This window comes from Sceloporus undulatus, chromosome 7 (genome assembly GCF_019175285.1).
Source record: "Sceloporus undulatus isolate JIND9_A2432 ecotype Alabama chromosome 7, SceUnd_v1.1, whole genome shotgun sequence".
NCBI lineage: Eukaryota > Metazoa > Chordata > Lepidosauria > Squamata > Phrynosomatidae > Sceloporus > Sceloporus undulatus.
The window spans coordinates 9,722,843-9,742,740 of NC_056528.1; the positions used below are offsets into that span (position 1 = coordinate 9,722,843).

General features: G+C 48.7%; 1 protein-coding gene across 3 annotated transcripts in view; it reads left to right on the forward strand.

The window, feature by feature from the left end:
- ACOT7 (acyl-CoA thioesterase 7) overlaps positions 1–19,898 on the forward strand; it is a 29,757-nt gene that overhangs the window by 2,509 nt on the left and 7,350 nt on the right. Inside the window, exons 1-8 of one of the 3 annotated variants that reach the window (XM_042480005.1) lie at positions 2,449–3,405; positions 4,555–4,672; positions 6,897–7,053; positions 12,003–12,094; positions 12,728–12,842; positions 15,094–15,108; positions 15,579–15,665; positions 18,454–18,570. In XM_042480005.1, coding sequence (XP_042335939.1) covers positions 3,386–3,405; positions 4,555–4,672; positions 6,897–7,053; positions 12,003–12,094; positions 12,728–12,842; positions 15,094–15,108; positions 15,579–15,665; positions 18,454–18,570 — 721 coding nt within the window. In that variant the 5' untranslated portion in view covers positions 2,449–3,385. Of the gene's footprint in view, positions 1–2,448; positions 3,406–4,554; positions 4,673–6,896; positions 7,054–12,002; positions 12,095–12,727; positions 12,843–15,093; positions 15,109–15,578; positions 15,666–18,453; positions 18,571–19,898 lie in introns of those variants that run through there. The other 2 variants (XM_042480003.1, XM_042480004.1) reach the window with 2 other exon arrangements.

The window sequence follows — 19,898 nt, forward strand, 5'->3', positions numbered from 1 at the left end:
GGCCCCGAACGCCACCCCCACCAGGCCGCAGGTGCGGAGGCGGCAGCGGCCCCGAACGCCACCCCCACCAGGCCGCAGGTGCGGAGGCGGCAGCGGCCCCGAACGCCACCCCCACCAGGCCGCAGGTGCGGAGGCGGCGGCGGCCCCGAACGCCACCCCCGCCAGGCCACAGGCCCCAACCGTCATAGTGATTCAAGGCTTTTCATAGTGATTGCTAGGCTTTTCCTGTGACCCTCCAGATTATCCGACTTTTTCGACTGTCCGACCTATGGGACCGCCAGTTTACGTCGGATAATCGAGACTCTACTGTATTTAAAAATATGAATTCCCAAAATGGTTATGCCCTTTTGTATAAGGGACGCTGTTTGACTAGGCCAGTGATGGTGAACCTTTTACAGACTGAGTGCCCAAACTGCAACCCAGATCCCACTTATTTATTGCAAAGTGCCGCGTCCCTCTGGCTTTCTAGTAACAAACTCTGGCAAACTCTGTGCTGGGGCGACGGCACATGTGCCCACAGAGAGGGCTCTGAGTGCCACCTCTGTCACGCGTGCCACAGGTTCGCCATCACTGGACTAGGCCATTGGATTGAATGGGACTTGAGCATCCTGTAAGTCACACTCTCTCAGCCTCAAAGGCAAGCCCCCCCCCCACCCTGAACAAATCTTGCCAAGAAAATAGGATCAGAAATGGCTGGAAGGCATATAACAACAGCATACCCTTTCTCTTGTATCAGGGCTCAAGCCGGCAGAATAGCCTGTTACGGCCGTTGCATTTAAAGTCTCACGTTGTCCAGATTCAAAGGAATTTGCATTAAGGTCTTCTGCCCAGAGCAAACACCCGCTAATGGATGTTTGTCGTGGGCATTGCAAAATTTCCAGACAACCGTCCCAATTAAAAGGGGGGAAATAGGGAAGGTATCAGGCCTCACCTGGGCATCGTCTTCCATACCTGGGCAGTCTCTGATCCAGAGAGGAGCGATGCTGAAGGCATGGAGGCAGTTCGGAGCAAAGCTCTTTCAGGCGAAACCTGGCCTCAGGAGGTAAAGGCTGCATCCCAAACATCTTTATCTAGAAAGTGGTTTTGGTTCTCTCTCTGTATGGGTTTGGTGTTGGTATAATTTTCATTTTGGGCTTGGGCATTTGGCCATGCCTTCTTTAGCCATCCCAAGTGGGCAAACTTGTACTTCTTGGCACTTTTGCAAAATGGGAATGGGCTTCCAAATTGGTGAGGTGATAAGGATTGAATAAGGAAAGGATTCGGCGTGCCCTAAAGTTTTGGGATAAGTTGGGTTGGAGGTCTTGTCGTGTCAAACCCACACGCCCCAGGAAACCCCAGGATAGGTCTCCTTATGGTCACCGTAAGTCGGAAACAGCTCATAACACATTTAGAGCCTGGGGCTAACCATATCTTCTCGTGACGAGGCATGTGCACTTGTTTTCGACAGTCGATTTGTAAAGCAATACCTCTGAATGCAAATTTATTTTTTATGGGTGTGTGTGTCTGTGAAAGAGATGCTTCAGGCTGCAGTTGCTGGACATTCCTGACTTTTCAAAACAGAACTACCATTAACTGACCGGTCAGATGTTGCCAAATAACGGTGACGTCGAATGTTTAAAGTATTTGGATTTACTGGAAGAAAGATACTCAGATTACTGGGAAAGGGGTATGTCAGTCACTGACGGGTAAACTAAGGTGAAACAATAAATTGTTATGTGCCTTCAATGCATTTCTGACTTATGGCAACCCACAACCGAGTGGGGATTCGAACCCTGGTTTTAAACACATGGCTACCTGTCACAGGGAACGCTTGGACAGCAGAAGATGGTTGGAGCGGATGGCCCTGAGGTCTCTTCCATAGAATCTAGTATGAGTCTATAGTTCCTGCTGGGAACCAGCAAGGCAGAGGCCTCTTGTGCAGCCTCCGCTCACTAGTTCTGCTGCCTCATTCCTCCTTGTTATGCAACCCTCTCTTGCACCGGGACGCAAAGCTGTAGGAAGGGAGGCACGGCTGTGTCAGAGTTCACCCAGAGCCTGTTTGGGCACCTGCTTCGAATTCGCCGGCCCTTTGCCACCAGAGAACTTTGCCCCAGAGACCCAGCTCTCAGGTCGGATGGCAGGTAGTGAGTCATTCCAGTGGCACACCTGTCTGGGGCTTTGCCCTCTTGCAATTCTCTTCCATTTTGCAGGCAAAGTTGGCTCTGCTCTGGAATAGGATCCTGGGGAGAGGAAGCAACTAGCCCCCCTGATCACCACAGGGCCATCACTGCTACAGACTTCTGAGTTTTCATTTCTTTACCTGTGAAGAAAGTTTATCTCCCTCCTCTTCTAGAGAAGGGACAGAGTTTGCAGATGGTGGTGGTGGGCATTGTGGTGGTGGTGTGCCTTCGGGACCCTAAGGCAAACCTATCATGGGTTTTTCTGAGGGTGTGTGACTTGCCCATGGCTGAGCGGTGATTCGAACCCCAGTCTCCAGAGCTATAGCCCAGTGCTCAACCAGGTTGGCTCCTGACCAGGGTTCCAGACTCTGTACTTAGCTGGCAGCGATGGCTGATGTTGATGGCCATGTCCGTGGGGTGGTGAATCCGCTCCCGGTTTTAGCCTGAAGTTTAAAGGGAGCCATATAGTGGGCCCTTGGTATCCGCTGAGGTTTGGTCGCAGGACCAAAATCTGTGGATGCTCAGGTCCCGTTCTATGTAACGGCGTAGTAAGATGGTGCCCAGAAATGGCAAAATCAAGGCTTTTATATATATATTTGCAAACCTTGGAGGGCCGGCTGTACAAGGTGTCAGACCTGTTTGAAGGAATTAGGGTCCATATCCTTTAAAATTCAGGCTCAGCCCCAGTTTGGGGTCACATCCGGACCCCAGAAGAAGGCAGGAGGCACTGCTGGTGACTCCCTCCTTTTAAAGGTCCCAGGCCTAGGGGTGGCATGGTCTCTTCTCCAGACCCTTGGCTTGCAGACCCCTGTGCCAGGCTGAAGGTTGGCATTTGAGGGTAGGGATGATCCTTGGGACCAGACAAGATGCTTAAGCGGATGAATGGGCCTTCTCCTTAGTCCTCTTCTAGGGATGCTTTTGGGCTGTCTGGACGGAGGAACCAAGTCTGCCTCTTGCTTTTGGTCCTTGGTTTCCCTCCCTCCCTCTTTCTTTGTGGTGAGGCAACAGGGTTTCTATGGCAATGGGTCCTTCATCCGTCTCAGCCCCGATTGGCTGCGGAGGCCTCCTTCCTATTTGGGGGGCAAAACCGGAAACCCATTGTCAGAGGGGTGTTGTCGGTGGCCTGGCATGATGTGCCGGGAAGTGGAAAGACCGGTTTGGAGAGCTCACCTGCTGCTTGGCAAGAGAGTCACCTTCATTGTCAGCCGCCTCTTCCATTCCTGAGGATGCCAGCCCGGCTTATCCAGTAAGTCAGACTTCCATGGGGGGCAGCTGGTGGTCCTCTTTGCCCACAGATGCCAGGGGAGAGTGGCAGGAGGAGGAGGAGGGACTGGCACAGAAGGGCACAAGGGCAGGCGTGGACCTACAAAATGGGCTGTGCCTGGGTTAGCTACGGGTTCCCTTTTGAGCATCTGGGTTAGACAGCAAAGAGTTGGGGTTGCAGGAGTCTCAAAATGGGGGTCCATCCAGTAAGCATCCTGCCTGGTCCCAAGGGACACTCTCTTTCCCCGGCTCCATCTCTGGCCCAGGTACCAGCCTTCATCCTGGCACAGGGGGGTCTGCAAGGCAAAGGGTCTGGAGAAGGGACTGGCAAGCTTCCTTTACAGACATGGAAGAAATGGCTCCTGTAAGGGAAGCTTGTTGCTGCTTTTTCCTCTGCTTTAAATAAGTTTTATGGAGAGAGCCATGGGCCATTTGTGGCAGGTGCCAGTGCACATTTTCTGCCCATGGGGGTTGCAGAGGTTTTGGGGATGATGGGAAGAAGCTTTGGAAGGAGTCTCTCCATTTGGCTCCTCTCTTTTTCGAGGCGGCTGCTTTCTCCTCGCTTGTCCTTCCTTGCCCTAATCCCGTTTTCTTTCCTAAATCTGGCAGCAGGCTAATCCACAGTTAGGCATTACAGGATTATCAGGTGCCGCTCTTGAGAGTGATCAATTGCAGAGACGGTGGGAACAGAGGCGGGTTGGGTTTAGGATTCCAGTAGTAGCAGGACCTCAAAAGTTCCTTTTTTAATACTTCGGTTCCCAGTATCCTCCATCCAGCTGGGAATTTGGGGAAGGACCTGGTTTTAGAACCCACTTCTTCAGATGCAATATACATTCATATATATATATATATATATATATATATATATATATATATATAATTATTGCATGAAAGCTCATGCTAAAATAAAAACCAGCTAGTCATTCAGGGACTGCTAGATTCCTCCAACTCACTCTCTCCTTTTTGCAACTCATAAAATAATTAAGGATGCCTCTTCCGCAAAGAAGGGACTGGTGGAAGTGATGTTGTTTTTGAAGTGCTGGAGAAGGGTGCCACCGCTTTGCCACTTTTCTCTCTTCAGCCTGACCAAGATCTCAGCTGGTTTTATTCTTTTTCCCTCCCCTCCTCACAGGATCATGCGCCCAGATGACGCCAACATCGCTGGCAATGTCCACGGAGGGACCATCCTGAAAATGATTGAGGAAGCTGGGGCCATCATCAGCACCCGCCATTGCAACACTCAAACCGGGGTACGTTGCATGTGTGAGGCCTTTGCACGTGTGCCAGCGTCACTCTATCGATTCCACTTGGAATATTTTCTCTCTGTGCACATGCATGCGTTTTGCCTTGAGGGTGACAACAAAGCAGATTGCCATTCTTAATGGATTGCGGTACTTAGCTCAAAATTTCAACTAAGAGTTTTCATTTGTGCATACTTTGGAGTGGCAATATTACATCCCTGCGCATCCCTTTCCGGCCTTTACTCACATCCCTTTATCTAGGTCTTTATAATAAAAGCAGTGGAACTGAAACTTAAAAGTAAGAAGGTTTGTTTTTCGCTGCTCCATAGGCTAGGGCAGTGGTGGCGAACCTATGGCACGCGTGCCAGAGGTGGCACTCTGAGCCCTCTCTGTGGGCACACATGCTGTCGCCCTAGCACAGAGTTTCTTATTAGAAAGCCAGAGGGACGTGGCACTTTGCAATAAATAAGTAGGGTCTGGGTTACAGTTTGGACACTTGGTCTGCAAAAGGTTCACCATCACTGGGCTAGGGCCTGAATTAATGTCTTCAAATGACAAGGAAAGAGGTTCCACCGGAGGATTAGGAAGAAATGTCTGATAGTGATTGTGACTGTAATGCTTGTATTTTAGACTCTTTTTGCTATATTGTTTTAAGGCAGTGATTCCCAGGTCTTTTGGACTCCAGAACAAGATAGTGGAGCCTTTTGGGAGCTGAAGTCCAAAACACCTGGAGGACCAGAGCTTGGGCATCACTGTTTTAAGGTACGGCACAAACCTCTTTAGGTCCTGTATGGGAGAAAAGCAGGAGATAAGTTCAATAATAAGATAAGAATTGTTTGAGGGTGGAACGGGGTCTCCTTTGTTGGAAGTTTCTGAACAGAGATGAGCTTGGCCACCTCCAAATATGCTTTACCTGCGGATTCTCTTGAACCGTCCAACTCAGTAATCCTGCAAAAGAGATAATACGCTTTGTATCCCAATCCCTGAGTTTTGTTGTTGTTGTGTGCCTTCAAGTCATTTCCAACTTACTCCAACCTTAAGGCGAACCAAATCTGCATGCCTTTGTATGTGCTTTGTCAAAATGTATTTCTTTCGTGAAAGAAAGGTTCCGGTATTATCATGATTCTATTTATTTACAGCTGCTTGCAACCTTTTGTGTGTGGTTTTCTCCAATATACTCTTCTTCCACTGTTATACACAATCTGTGTCTGGATTGTACCATTTTTAAATTATTGTTAAAAGCAATGAACAAATTAAGTCAAAGCCAAACAACACACCAAGTGACGACACAAAACAAACATTCAACACAACCAAAGCCCTAAGTTGTGCTTAGCCAGAAGATGGCAGTGTTGGATAAATTCGAGGGAAATGAAGAATTGCTGGATCACGGTGAGTGGATCACGGTGAGTAGATCACTAGCCACTCACTCCTTCGTGGCCATGTTTTGGCTGGGAAGTAATCTGCTGGAAACCTTGCAGGTATTCCCAATCTGAAAGCCAGCCAAGTGTATAGGTTTGAGCATTGGACCACAACTCTGGAGACCAGGGTTTGAATCCTTGCCCAGGCATGGAAACACATTGGGTCACCTTGGGCAAGAACTGCATTCTCTTGGCCTCAGAATGCAAGAATTGCATTCTCTCAGCTTTAGAGGAAGCAAAGACAAGGCCCAGGTGAAGTTCGAAGGCTTTCATGGCCAGCATCCATACTTTTTTGGTGAGTTTTGGGGGCTCTGTGGCCATGTTCTAGAAGAGTTTATTCCTGACGTTGCGCCAGCATCTGTGGCTGGCATCTTCGGAGAATGCTGGCACGGAAGAGAGTGGGGTACATATATACACACACAAAAACATACATATATACACACACCTCCCTACCCAGGGTCACACATGTTAACGCGATTGTGCTACACACACACACACACACACACACACACACACAGAGTTATATATACCCAACTCTCTTCCATGCCAGCCTTCTCTGAAGATGCCAGCCACAAATGCTGGCGAAATGTCAGGAATAAACCTTTCTAGAACATGGCCACATAGTCCAAAAAACCCACAAAAACACTAAAGACAAGGCTCTGCTGAACAAATCTTGATCAAGAAAACCCCATGGTAGGTCACCTAATCGGAAACGACTTGAAGGCACCCAAGAACAACAGTCTCCTGCAGTAGGCTTTGCCTCTCCGGTTATAGCATTGCGTCACCAAACGGCGTCCTTTTGTGTTCCCCCGCAGGAGCGATGCGTGGCTGCCTTGGCCCGGGTGGAGCGCACTGATTTCCTTTCACCGATGTGCATCGGGGATGTGGCCCACGTCAGCGCCGAGATCACTTACACGTCGAAGCACTCCGTAGAAGTCCAGGTGAATGTCGAGTCCGAAAACATCCTCACAGGTAAGCCCTGAAAAGCTTTTTTTTCCCGGTGGGGCGTTGGGAGGATATCGGGAGAATTGTTGATTTCTTTTTAAACGCAAGATAACCCCACGTCTGTATGTGACCTAGTGCTTAGATTTCTGGGTTGCGAGGATTTAAGGAAACTCAGCATCCTTGCATGGAAGAAAGCCCCGTCTCTCCCATCCGTCCTCTTGCCTTTAAGAGGCCTCCAAGACTTCCATCCTGAGAGTCAATGTACCAATTTGTGGTGTCTTCTGAGGGCATCCCAAGAGCGTTTTTGTTTCAGACGCTGTTGGCTCAGTCCAGCATCCTCCTTCTAGGAGTCGTATAGTCCAGGAGTGGAAAGCTTGAATATAGGCTCACGGTACCTTAAAGTTGGAAGGGACCATGAGGACAATCTAGTCCGTGCAGGAATACACAACCACAGCACTCCTGACAGATGGACACTGTTTAAAGATCTCCAAAGAAGAAGAGCCCATCATCCCCCGAGGCAGTGTGTTCCACTTAGGTCTTACGCTCAAGAGGTTCTTCCTAATGTTTAGGTGGGATCTCTTATTTAAATCCATTGGTTTGTGTCCCAGTCTATAGGGCAGCAGAAAACAAGCTGGCTCCATCTTCTACATGGAGCATCCTTTCAGATATTTAAATGCGGCTATTGTGTTTCCCCTGAGCCTTAGAATCATAGAATCACTGAGTTGGAAGAGACCGCAAGAGCCATCCAGTCCAACCCTATTCTGCCATACAGGAAATCTAAATCAAAGCATCCCCAACAGATGGCCATCCAGCCTCTGCTTAAAGACCTCCAAGTTAAACTTTCCAAGTTTAACATACTCAGCTCACTCAGCCATTCCTCATAAGGCTTGGTGTCCAGACCTTTGGCCATCTTGGTCACCTTCCTCTGGATACTCATCAATATCTTTTTTGAACTATGGACACAGCGTTCCCCCAGATGAGGTTATGGCCAAGGCATAATAGAGATATTCTGCACCATTACCTCCCTTAATTGGGCCCTTAGGCTCCTGTTGATGCAGCCTAGAATTACATTGGTCTTTTTGGCCGCCATCTCACACCGTTGACTCATTCAAAGATATAGCCATGTTAGTCTGTAGAATCAGTACGCAGAGAGATCAGGTGGCACCTTTGAGACTCACTGAAAGAAAGAAGTTGGCGGCATGAGCTTTCATAGTGAGGAAGTAGACTTCAGTCAGTGGAGTTTATCACATGAAGTAGATCAGGGGGTCATCCCATAAGTATCCCAGAAAAATGGCATCATTACGCAAACTGATTTCACACGACGTCGCACAAAACCCACCATCAAAGCATTCACAAAGAAGCATTAAGGCGCCTCTTTTTACTTTCGGGATTTCAGCGACAATACGTTTCCGATATCGCTTTATTTGCGCAGTTGCGTGTGATAATCATTTGCACAATTACTCGCCGTTTCCGCTTTATTTGCAGGTTGCTTTAAATGTGCTTTAATCTCTCTTTAATGCCGAAATTAACCCAAGTGTGATAAACTCCTAAGCCGAGGCTGTCGTACTTTGGCGATATCATTAGAAGACTAATAATTCTTCAGGTGCTTTTGGTCTCATGTGTAATTTTTGGTCTGCTAAGACCTCTAGAACCTTTTTACCCATCGTACCTTCAAGCCAGGTATCGCCCATCGTCTTGTATTTGTGCATGGACCATTTTTATATTTCCCTAGCTCTCGCTTGCATTCTTTCCTGAATGTATAGGTCAGTGATGGCGAACCTATGGCACGCGTGCCAGAGGTGGCACTCAGAGCCCTCTCTGTGGGCACATGTGCCATCACCCCAGCATAGAGTTTGCTAGAGTTTGTTAATAGAAAGACAGAGGGACATGGCACTTTGCAATAAGTAAGTGGGTTTTGGGTTGCAGTTTGGGCACTCGGCCTCTAAAAGGTTCACCATTACTGGTATGGGTTGTCTCAACGCTGCCCTTGCATGTGTGCGTTTGCACATTGTAACATTGGAAATGATGGGATACAGCTATATGTATAGCCAAGTATTGCGATGAAGGTCAAACAGCATGTTTTAACTGGTCCGAAATAAAGCACACCCAAGGTTCAAGGCAAGAAGTTTGCCCGGATCTAAAATGGCACTTGGGAATTGAATTCCTTCCTGCAAATACAAGGTCTGGCATGGGATTCTGCATGGACCGAATTAAAAATCAGATAGTTTCCTTTTGCATCCCACTTCCCCTTCTCTCTTTCTCTTGTTTTCTTTTTTGCTCCAAATAATTTGGCACCACATCAAGCGTCTCTTGCAATCTCTTCCCGCTAAGTGCGGTTAAGGACCGCTGGGACGTTGCACCCGTCGGCAGAAGGACTAGATTTTGTAAAAGCAAAGCAGGTGCCGGAGGAAACCAGATGTCTACGCGCGCGCACACACACCCCTGCGATGCTCTTGGACCGTGTGGAAAGATGAGCATGAGTTTCCATGGTTACTCTTGCTTTGAAAGGGAATGCGCAGCTCAAAACTGGGAGCCAAAAGTTCATCCTAATCCGTGACAGACACCGCTGGTTAATGGTTGGGGGGAAACGTCGTAGACCCCAAGAGAATCCCTGTCCGCTGATTAGTCTTCTTCTTTCCCCCATCCTTGAGGTTATGAACGATGGATCAATATATTTGCTGCAAAACACAGTGAGACTGGAGCTCTTACTCTCCCTGAAATGAACAAAGTGCCCCAAATCTGAACCTAGGAAGGGTCCAGAGGTGGACTCTGGACAACTCTGGCCACTGCATTCAGCCTTCAGTTGCCCCAATGGTCAACGTTTTGAGGGTCCGTCAGCAGGACGCAAGTTCAGCTGCAGAACCATAGAATCGTAGAGTTGGAAGAGACCCCAAGGGCCATCCACTCCAACCCCTGCCATGCAAGAAATCCAAATCAAAGTATCCCCGACAGATGGCCATCCAGCCTCTGTTTGAAGATCTCCAAGGAAAGAGACTCCACTACACTCCAAGGGAGTTTGTTCCTCTGTCGGACAGCCCTTACTGTCAGGAAGTTCCTCCTAATGCTGAGCTGGAAACTCTTTTCCTGGAGCTTACATCCATTGCTCCAGGTCCTAGTCTCTAGAGCATCAGAAAACAAGCTTGCTCCCTCCTCAATATGACCTCCCTTGAAGTATTTAAACAGGGCTATCATGTCACCTCTTAACCTTCTCTTCTCCAGGCTAAACATCCCCAGCTCCCTAAGAAGTCCTTCCTCATAGGGCTTCATGGTTTCCAGACCCATCACCATTTTGGTTGCCCTCCTATGGACACATGGCTCCAGTTTCTCAGTGTCCTTTTTGAATTGCGTTGACCAGAACTGGACACAGTATTCCAGGTGGGGCCTGACCAGAGCAGAATAGAGTGGCACTATGACTTCCCTTGATCTAGACACTATACTTCTGTTGATGCAGCCTAAAATCACATTGGCCTTGTTAGCTGCCACATCGCACTGTTGACTCATGTTCAATTTGTGGTCTACATGGACTTCTAGATCCCTTTCGCACGTAGTTTCATCCAGTCCAATCCCATTCTGCCATGCAGGATCTCTCAATCAAAGCATACCCATTGACAGATAGCCATCCAGCCATCATGTCTAGCATTCACCTCCAAGACAAGCTGTGTATATTCCAGGGTTGATGTGTAGCCATCTTGGCTAATACCTGTTGGTTGTCCCATCCACCATGGATTTGCTGCATCATCATCATCATCATCATCTAATGTTCACCTTTCCCCCAGGCTGGTGTGCACCTGCACTGTAGAAATGATGCACCTTGACGCCACTTTAAAGTGCTGCAGCTCCATCCTGTGGAATCCTGGGATCTGTAGTCCTGCAAAGTCTTTTTATGCAAGATCCTCAAAGTCTGGACGGCCGAAGGGTGCCCACCTTTGTCCTTTGCCTCCGACCCTCTTCTCAGTATCAAGAGGACTGCAGCGTTTTGCTCTCATCCCTGCTGCCTTCTTCTGCTGTGTTAAAAAATTATCCAAGTTGTTCATGGCGCTTTGACTCAGAGTGGATATGACAGCCTGCTTTGGGGAATAAGATTTACTGCTTACACCCGGCAAAAACAGAATTAAAAAATCCACCTTGTGACAGGCTGGTTGCCACAGCAACAACCTTAACACACACACACAATAAGGAAAGGTTTGTCGCTCAAAGGATGCCATTTGCAAAAGAGCCATTTGCGGGGCAGCTGCAGATTTTGGAATTCTCTGCCTCCCCCCGGCTCTGTTTTCTCCTATCTGCACCCAACGGAAATTTAACTCGAAAGCATTAAATGTTAACGCAATTCGGATGAGCAGCGTTGTTGGAGCAAAGATGCTCAGGCCTGTTGGGAGGATGCAGGGTATTGTGGATCTATTGTGGCCCCCTTTCACCAGGCGGATGGGTTTTGCAATCCTTGCCGGCCTCGGGGGCAAACATTGACATTGCAAGGCTTCTCTTGGATTGTTTGGAGCAAGGGTTGGCATGGGTCAAAAACATTTTTTTGGTGTGGTAATTATCTTTTCGCCAAAGGCCCTTTTTAAAACCAGAGGTAACTTCAAGTTACTTCCTGCTTTGAAAAATAAATACCTTTTCTGGGCCTAAAATTCCCCCAAAATGTGACGAAATGTCCCCCTCGCATCCCTTAGAGAATTTTGGTGGACATTTGGGGATGTTTATTTGGCTTCATTTGTTGCGGAAGGGTGCATTTGCCCCCGAACAAGGTCTCTTCAGGGGCAAGGAAGCCCCCTAGCCTCCCAGGGTTGCCCAATCCTGGTTTAGAGGCACCCCAGTAAAAAGCCCCTTTCCCCATAGCCCCCCAACATCTGATAAAGTGTGGCTCTATTTTGCCTTCAGGTTAATTCAAGACCAATACTCAAGCTCCTTCCTGCACATGATGCCATGGGGTCCATCCATTTACAGGTATTTGTTTTTCTCCTCCCATTTCTTCATAGGTGCCAAGAGGGTGACCAACAAGGCTACGCTGTGGTATGTCCCCCTTTCTCTCCACAACGTCCACAAAATCCTGGAGGTGCCTCCAATTCAGGTAAGAGGTGCTTGGGATGCCGGTCCTTCCTTTGCCAGTCCTTTGTAGCCATGCAGCCTTTTCCTTTTCCCTTCCAACGAGTAGCTTGAACACCCTTTCCAAGCCGTTCCTGCTTTCCCTCTATAGAACCATAAGAGTTGGAAGGGACGCCTAGTGCAACCCCTGCCGTTTCCTAGCTGGTTAAATCCTTGTGCAGAAAAGCCTTGCTTGAAAGTCCAGAATGGAAAATGGCGTCCACTTGCCGCCAGTTCTGTGTATGGGGAAGGTGGGCATTTCCAAGACTGGCATGGCTTGGAACATTCACAGAATCCTAAAATCATAGGGTGGGTTCAACACTCTGCCATGCAGGAACACCCAATTACAGCATGCCTGAGCGATTGCCATCCAAGCCCCGTTTCAAGTCTTCCAAAGATGGAAAGTCCCATTACTTTCTAAGGGTGTCTCTTCCACTCATGAACAGCCCTTACCAGCCAAGTTCTTCCTAGACGTCCTTTTTGGAAGCTTGTAGTGTGCCTCCGTTGTTTCCGGCAGCACTTTGCCAAGGTGCGAGTGGTGCCAGCCAGCCAGGTGGCAAACCTTGGCCTCTTGGCGCAGCATCTGGACTCAGCAGATGGACCTTCTGTTTGCTGTCAGTTTGCAGGGAAGGAGCAGGAGGAGGAAGGAAGGAGGCGCTATGAGGAGCAGAAGATGGAGCGCCGGGAGACGAAGGAGAGGAACGGGGAGGTCATCCTACCTGTCATCAACCCAGGTAAGCCGGTGTCTCCCGGGCACAAAAAGGAAAGCCCTGGAAGCAGGGCAGGATTGTCATTCCAGACCTAGGGGCATTTGCAGATTAAAATTTGCAAAAGGTTGGGTGATATGAGAGACGCTGGGGACCACATGCAGCCCATGGGCCACTCTCCTTTGTTTGGCTTGGCATGGCTTTCCTATACACAGATGTCTTATATACAGATGTTTGGGGGTCTTCTTAGAACAGGGATGGGGAAGGGGGTGGCCTTCTGGCCACCGCTTGCCTACCCCTGTTCTAAGAAGACCCCACCAAGCATCTGTATATAAGACATCTGTATACAAGATATATGGCAGTGGGTTGGACTGAATGTGTCTCTTCCAAGTCTGTGATTCCTTGCCAAGCCAAGAGGTTAAGCTAAGTTAAGAAGACCCCCCCCCCAAAGCCTGCGGTGGTGAGTAGCAGGGAGACGCAGGACCCCCCAAACTGTCCCACTTTTTCCTGCTCAGCGGCCAGCCTCCGGAGATGTTCCCCTCCCGGCCCCGAGGGAGAAGACGCTTGGGTTGAAAGCCGTCTATTTTAGCGCACAGACTGTATGCGCTGAGATATTTATAGATTGCGTGCGGGAGGGCACATGCAGCCCAGGAACGTGGCGCCTCTCCCTGCTCCTCCTCCATTCCTTTCCAGTCGAGGAAGAAAGACTTTGGAGCCAGTTTCTTCCCATCAGTAGGCGTTCCTTATATATTTTGGCCCCCAAAGCCTGGGGCAAATGAACTTGCAGGCAGAGGTGAACTGCTTGGCTATTTCTGCCATTGTTAAGAACGGTTTCTCCCTCTGCTTGGCTTAGCCTCCCTTGCAAAAGCATAATTTTCGGTCCTCATCGTGGGGTTTGTGCTCCAGTTGCTTAGCGACCCATTGCCGTCCGAGCATCCCTCCGATCTCCTCTTTGTGATGTTCAGGAGGTGGGTTTTTTCCCCGAAAGGGAGGTTTCTTGAGCGTCTCGGCCGGAGGGTTTTTTAATAGGAATGGGAGGCCGCTATCTGTGTTCTCCCCAGGCCGACTCTGACTTCTGTGAATCGCACGCAAATAAAACCCCTGTCCTTTTGAAAAGATTGCGCTGTGCATTTTTATCAGCGATGCCTTACGGACTCAGGTGTGCCGCCGGGGAACGCCTGGGCTTGAGACAGAGATATCCCCTTCCCCTATTTTTTATTCATGACAATAAATGGGAACAGATCAGTAGAAACAAGAAAGGAATGGGGGGAACCCTTAGCTTTGTTAAAAAATGAGTGCACAGTATTGCTTTAATTGTTTAATTGTATTAAAAAGCTGCAACTGGAAAGGATTCTTGGTGTGATGGAGGACCCTGTGATTATTTTTGATCATTTATAGAAGGAATAAATGGAGACGATGTGGGTTTGTTTGATGTCTCTGGCCTTGCTGAGGGGCTGCCTAGGACTCCTAGCCCCCGATAGGGAGCAATGACTCCCTTATCTTTCATAGGGGTTTATCACACTGGGGCTAATTTTGGCACTAAAGGGAGATTAAAGTGCATTTAAAGCATCCCGCAAATAAAGCGAAATTGGCAAGTAATTGCACAAATGAATATCACACGCAATTGCAGAAATAAAGCGGTATCAAAAATGCATTGTCGCTGCAATCCCGAAAGTCAAAAGAGTCTTTGCGAGCACTTTAATGGCGGGTTTTGTGCGACGTCGTGTGAAATCGTTTCGCGTGATTGCACGGCTTTTCCGGGATATTCACGGGATAAACTCCCGATCTCTTTCATGTGATAAACTCCATAGAGGCTTAGAATTGGAAGACCCCCCCCCCATGGCCATCCAATCCAACCTCCTTCTGCAAAGCAAGAAGGCACAACTAAACCACTCCTGAGAGATGTCCATCCAACCTCTGTTTAAAGACAGAGTCCACCAACCTCCGAGGCAGTATATCCTACTGTCAAACAGTTCCTACACTCAATACATTCTTCCTAATATTTAAGTGGAATCGCTTTTCTTGCAATTTGGATTCCTGTGCTGCGTCTTCTTCCTTCTCATGGCTTTGCCTGAGAAGGTGGTGATGGGGTTTAATCCATGGGGATCTCTAGTAGCAATATTGCATCCTTTCAAGGGCTTGGGATGGTTGGAGGTGGCTTTTTGAGGGGCGGAAGGGTTGCAATCTGGCCTCCACATCTCTTTGGGGATGGTGATTTTCTAACCCATGTGTATAGCTTATCTCTCTTTCTCTCTCTCTTGCTCTCCCTGCTTCACAGATAGGCAAAGAAAAGGTAAGGCTCTTCTAACTAATTCACCCTGGAGAGATGTCTAAATCAGCCAAGCGGAGCTGTCTGGGGGATTTGCAGTAGTTCAGGATGGATTTCTTTGCTGGCGTGACCGTTTTTTCCCCTACCGTTTTTTAATTGTTTGTTCGCTGATTTATTAACTGGTTTTGTTTTGTTTTGTTTTGTTTTTCTCTGCATGCTTAGTTATTGCAGTTTTATCCTTCCATGACCGTTTTAACTGGATTATCTTTCCATGGAGCTCTTGCAATGGTCAGGCTGTAAACTGAAATAAGACGTGTCAACGGATGAAATTAATAAATAACGTGATAGGAAATGAAGTGGAGAAATAAATGCCTGGCTCCCAGCAGCAGCAGCAGCATCAACAACACAAAACAATTCCCTTTCTTCGGAAGAGGGATGGTTGAAATCTTGAAATCTCCCTGTTCTCACCGTCTGTGTCCTTTCCCTCTTTGCAGATCCCTATACAGTTGGATATAGCCAGTCCAGCCTGATCCACCTGGTGGGACCCTCCGACTGCACCATGCATGGATTTGTACATGGAGGTAGGTCCCAACTGGTGCGCCGTTTCTTTCCTTTTCATTTGGTGCTAGCTAGGGCAGTTAAAGTGGCATCTGGATTATTGGATTATTTCTGCAGTGTGCGTTTTGGCACACAGTGCAGCATGGGCAGCCAGTGTGGCGTAGCGGTTTGAGCGTTGGACCCAGACTCCAGATGGAGTTTATCACACTGGGGCTGATTTCGTCATGAAAGAGAGATCAAGGTGCATTGAAAGCATCCCGCAGATGAAGCGGGAATGGCAAGTAATTGCACGAAGGATAATCAGAAATGTATTGCCGCTGAAATCTCGAAAGTAAAAAGATGCAGGTTAATGCTTCTTTATGAACACTTCAGTGGCGGGTTTTGTGCGACGTCGTGTGGAATTGTTGATTTTCCCGGGATATTCACGGGGTAAACCCCCGATCTCCTTCGTGTGATAAACTCCATGATGTCTCCAGAAAGAGGATTGTGAGATCTCTGCCGCTGGGAACGCTTGAAGAGATGGCCTCTGGGATACCTTCCAACTCTGTGATTCATTGCTCTACTGACATAAGAAGCAGCCGCAGCCACTATGACCAGAATACTATGAGATGCTCTGGCTTGCGTCCTCCCATCTCTTTCTCTTGCACACACAGACGCTAAACTAATATCAAACTTGGCGTATCAGCAGAAACCAAGGAGGGACCCAGTTGGCAGAAGAAGGCGGCAGATGTGGCACCCGGCACATGCCAGCCTAGGTGTTTCTATTTTTAAATGGCAGCGCAAGTCACAAGGTCTGGGAAAGATCCCACGGAGGAGGTCTCGAGGTGCAGAAAAAGCGGCGAGAGGGAGAACCGCAGCCTCAGTTCCATCACCGGTTCGGCTTTTCATGAAGGAGGGTGGCCGTCACAGCAAAGGTGGGCTGGCTGTTGGCATGGGACTGGAGGCTCCAACGGAGAGGGACGTTTCTGTGCATGGAACTGCTGACACCATCTCAAGAAGAGGAGGGGAAAAGATAGTTCAGAGCTGCAAAAGATGGTGTATTCCTAGGCTAATAGAACCCTATGAAAGTCATGCATGAGAGGTGACTTTGAAGGCACAGAAACACATGCAAAAGATGTAGGAAGAGGCAAACTGAAGGATCCTTCTGCAAAAGCATTTGCAGTTTAATTTTGGGGCAACTGGCATTGGTGAGTGGGTCAAACTGCCCCCTGCCTTGCCAATGGCCCTGAAAAAAAATGTCTCTATTTTGTCTTTCCCGCTTCCTTTTTTGGCTGAAAATGTCTTTCCGTGGCTCCTAAGAGTGCCATGCATGGGGTGTGTGGGACCAACTGCATAGAGAACAAGGTGGAATGTCGCTGGTGGTCTCTGGGTCCGAGTTCAAGTGTCACTGCTACAGTCCCAGCAGTGGAAGGGCAACCGAGACATTCGGCAGAGAGAGGCGGGCAAATGCCCTGTTCAAAGAGAGATAAGCCCATGCCAGCGCCGAGGATGCTAGTGGAGAGGAGAGGTTGCTATAGAAACTCTTCATTACCGAGGTCTTCGTTCCTGTAATTAAAACGCCCTCTTTGGAGGAAGGGAGGGGTGTGTGCGCACGCGTGCGTGTGCGCAAAAGAAAGAAGCCTGGAAATTTAAACAGAAGCTTTTGGATGGCAGGATCATTTCCTGCAGACTGAATTGCTCTGGTGGCTGGGAGGAGATCCTCTTTCATGCCTCCTAAAAGTTAAGGACTCCTTGGCATGCCTTAAGTAGGAGTTCTGGAAACATGAAGCCTCTGGTCAATTGCTCCCAAGTTGGCTTTCTCTAAGGATGTCCAACTGGCGATCCAGGTTGAGTCTCCCTTATCCACGAATCCAAAACACTCCGAATTTGGGTGGCTGAGAGAGTGACACCTTGGCAGGCAGACGGAGGCCAGGGGCGGATGGGACGCACTGGGTATCGAACCACATTTCCCTCCTATAAATTGGGATTCGTTTGATTTCATGTGTCTCTTGACAGACAAACATCTAAAAGGGACGGCAGACAGAGAGGTCTCCTTTTTTTCTTATTTGATTTGACCCTTGCTCTGTAAAGCGCTGTGCAAACTTCACAATGCTCTACAAATAAATGTTAACAATAATAATAATGATGATGATGATAATGATAATCGTCATTGTCTTTCAGCTGCATTTAGGTATTAACGGTCTCCTGCAGCTGCCCTGGAGTCCCATCGTGGGCTGGCAGGGAAAGAGAGGGGCACTGTGGGTTAGTGGCAGTGCCACGTCACGGGGAAAAGGACTGCTTCCCCTGTCCGTGGCTTTGATAAGTGGGGAAGGAGCCCCCCGAGGCAGTCACGGTTCCTGCGAACGTGCTCCTGGCAGGGTATTTTTAGCATCGCTTGGCTTGTCTGTTGTCGCTTTGCAGCGGCTGAAGCTGCTCCAGGCCAGGCTGGCTTTCAGTGGGGAAACAGTGGCAGCCAAGAACCCTTTATCAAGGGCTGCATCATCCCTCCTCTTTCTTCTTGTGATGGAGGAGGATTGGCCAAGTCAGTCACAGTCTACATTACCTAAATTTATGTTGGAATACGACTCAGGAGCCATGCTCAGCCATGGAAACTCATTGCGCGAGTCACATACTCTCAGCCCTAGATTCAAGGGACCTTCGGCCTGGTCCAGCTTGGCTCCTGATGCTCTCCTGGTGTTCTTACATTCCTAATGCGTTGGCATCACTCTTCCATCTTCTCCAGGCCAAACGTTCCCAACTCCCTTCCCTTGACCTCCCAATCCATCCATTGATAACCAGGCAATCTCTGCCCCTTTTTTCCCTCCTCCGCAGGGGTTACCATGAAGCTGATGGACGAGGTTGCTGGTATCGTGGCCGCCCGCCACTGCAAGACCAACATCGTGACGGCCTCCGTGGACGCCATCAATTTCCACGAGAAGATCAAAAAAGGTAAGGAAACCTTCCTCCTACCATTCCTATGCGAATTCCATTGGGATTCCCTATGAGATCCTGGGAACTGTAGTTTGTCGTGGCACCAGAGCTCTCTGACAGAGAAGGCTAAGCCTCTCACAAAGCCACAAACCCCAGAACTCCATAGCCTTCAGTCACGGCAGTTAAAGCAGTGTCAAACCGCATTAATTTTGCAATATAGATCCAGCCTTGGTTTCATACCAAAGAGTTGTCAGCCTCAGAGGAAGGCAAAGACTGGGCAAATCATGGCAGGAAAACCCTATGATAGGGTCGCCATAAGTCGGAAACAACTTGCAGGCACACAGCAACAATAGTAGTAGTAGGAAACGATTCAGATGGTGAGAAAGGAGCTGGTTTTGGTTCGGAGGTGGAAGGTAACAAGGATGTGGCTACGGATGGAGCGCATCCGCCTTTTCCTCGGAGCCTAGAGCCCATGAGAAAAGCCTCATCCAGATGTTGGCCACATATCTGTGGGTTTATGTTGCTCGCAGCATGATTCCCAATGACAGCTGGAGTTCAGCGTCAGAGAGGAGATGGACGTTTCCAATGGAAGGTGCTTTTCCTTTCGACCCAACGCTGGAGCAGCCAGACTGGAGGGCTCTGGGCTTGTTTGCTTTCCCTGCTGAGGAATATGGGTTCCCTCCCTTCCCTTCACCCAAAGGCTCAAAATTACAGATAATGGCAGGCGGAACCTGCTGTTTTTCCTCGAAATGTCAAAACTGATTAGGTGCTCTTCCTCCGTCGCAGAGATGCTGGCGGAGGGAGGGAGGGAACAGCCTGAATTCACTCTTCGTTCCCTTCTCCCTTTCTTTAAATGATAAGTCATCTGTTCTGTCTTGGCTTTGGACATACACACACACCCCTCCATCACCATCCTGCCGAAATGTGCAAAGTTGGCTCTTCTGAGCATGCATAAACGCAGCAGGTTTTTCAACGGCGAAGGATGAGGGATGGAAGCGTGAACCCTGTCCCCTCGGCCTCGGTATTTCCAAAGCCAACCCTGCCTTCTCCAACCCTGCTAGGCCAAGAAATGGTGGGAAAGGAGCAAAAGAACAGCTGCCCTGGGAGGAAAGCCAGAAAATTCCACAATTTTGGCCAGCGTGGATGCCTGGGATTTTTATTTTATTTTATTTAACTTATTAATGTTGTGGCATCGTTCTTGTCGGCAGCTGAAAATCTTCTTTCCCGTATGGAGCAAAAGGCCTCCGTCTGCACCAAAGCCCAGAAGCACGGGTGGCAAATTTCTTCCAAAGTTGCTGTGCCAGGAAATATTTGAGGCACTGTTTTCCGCTCCCCTCTGAAGCTTA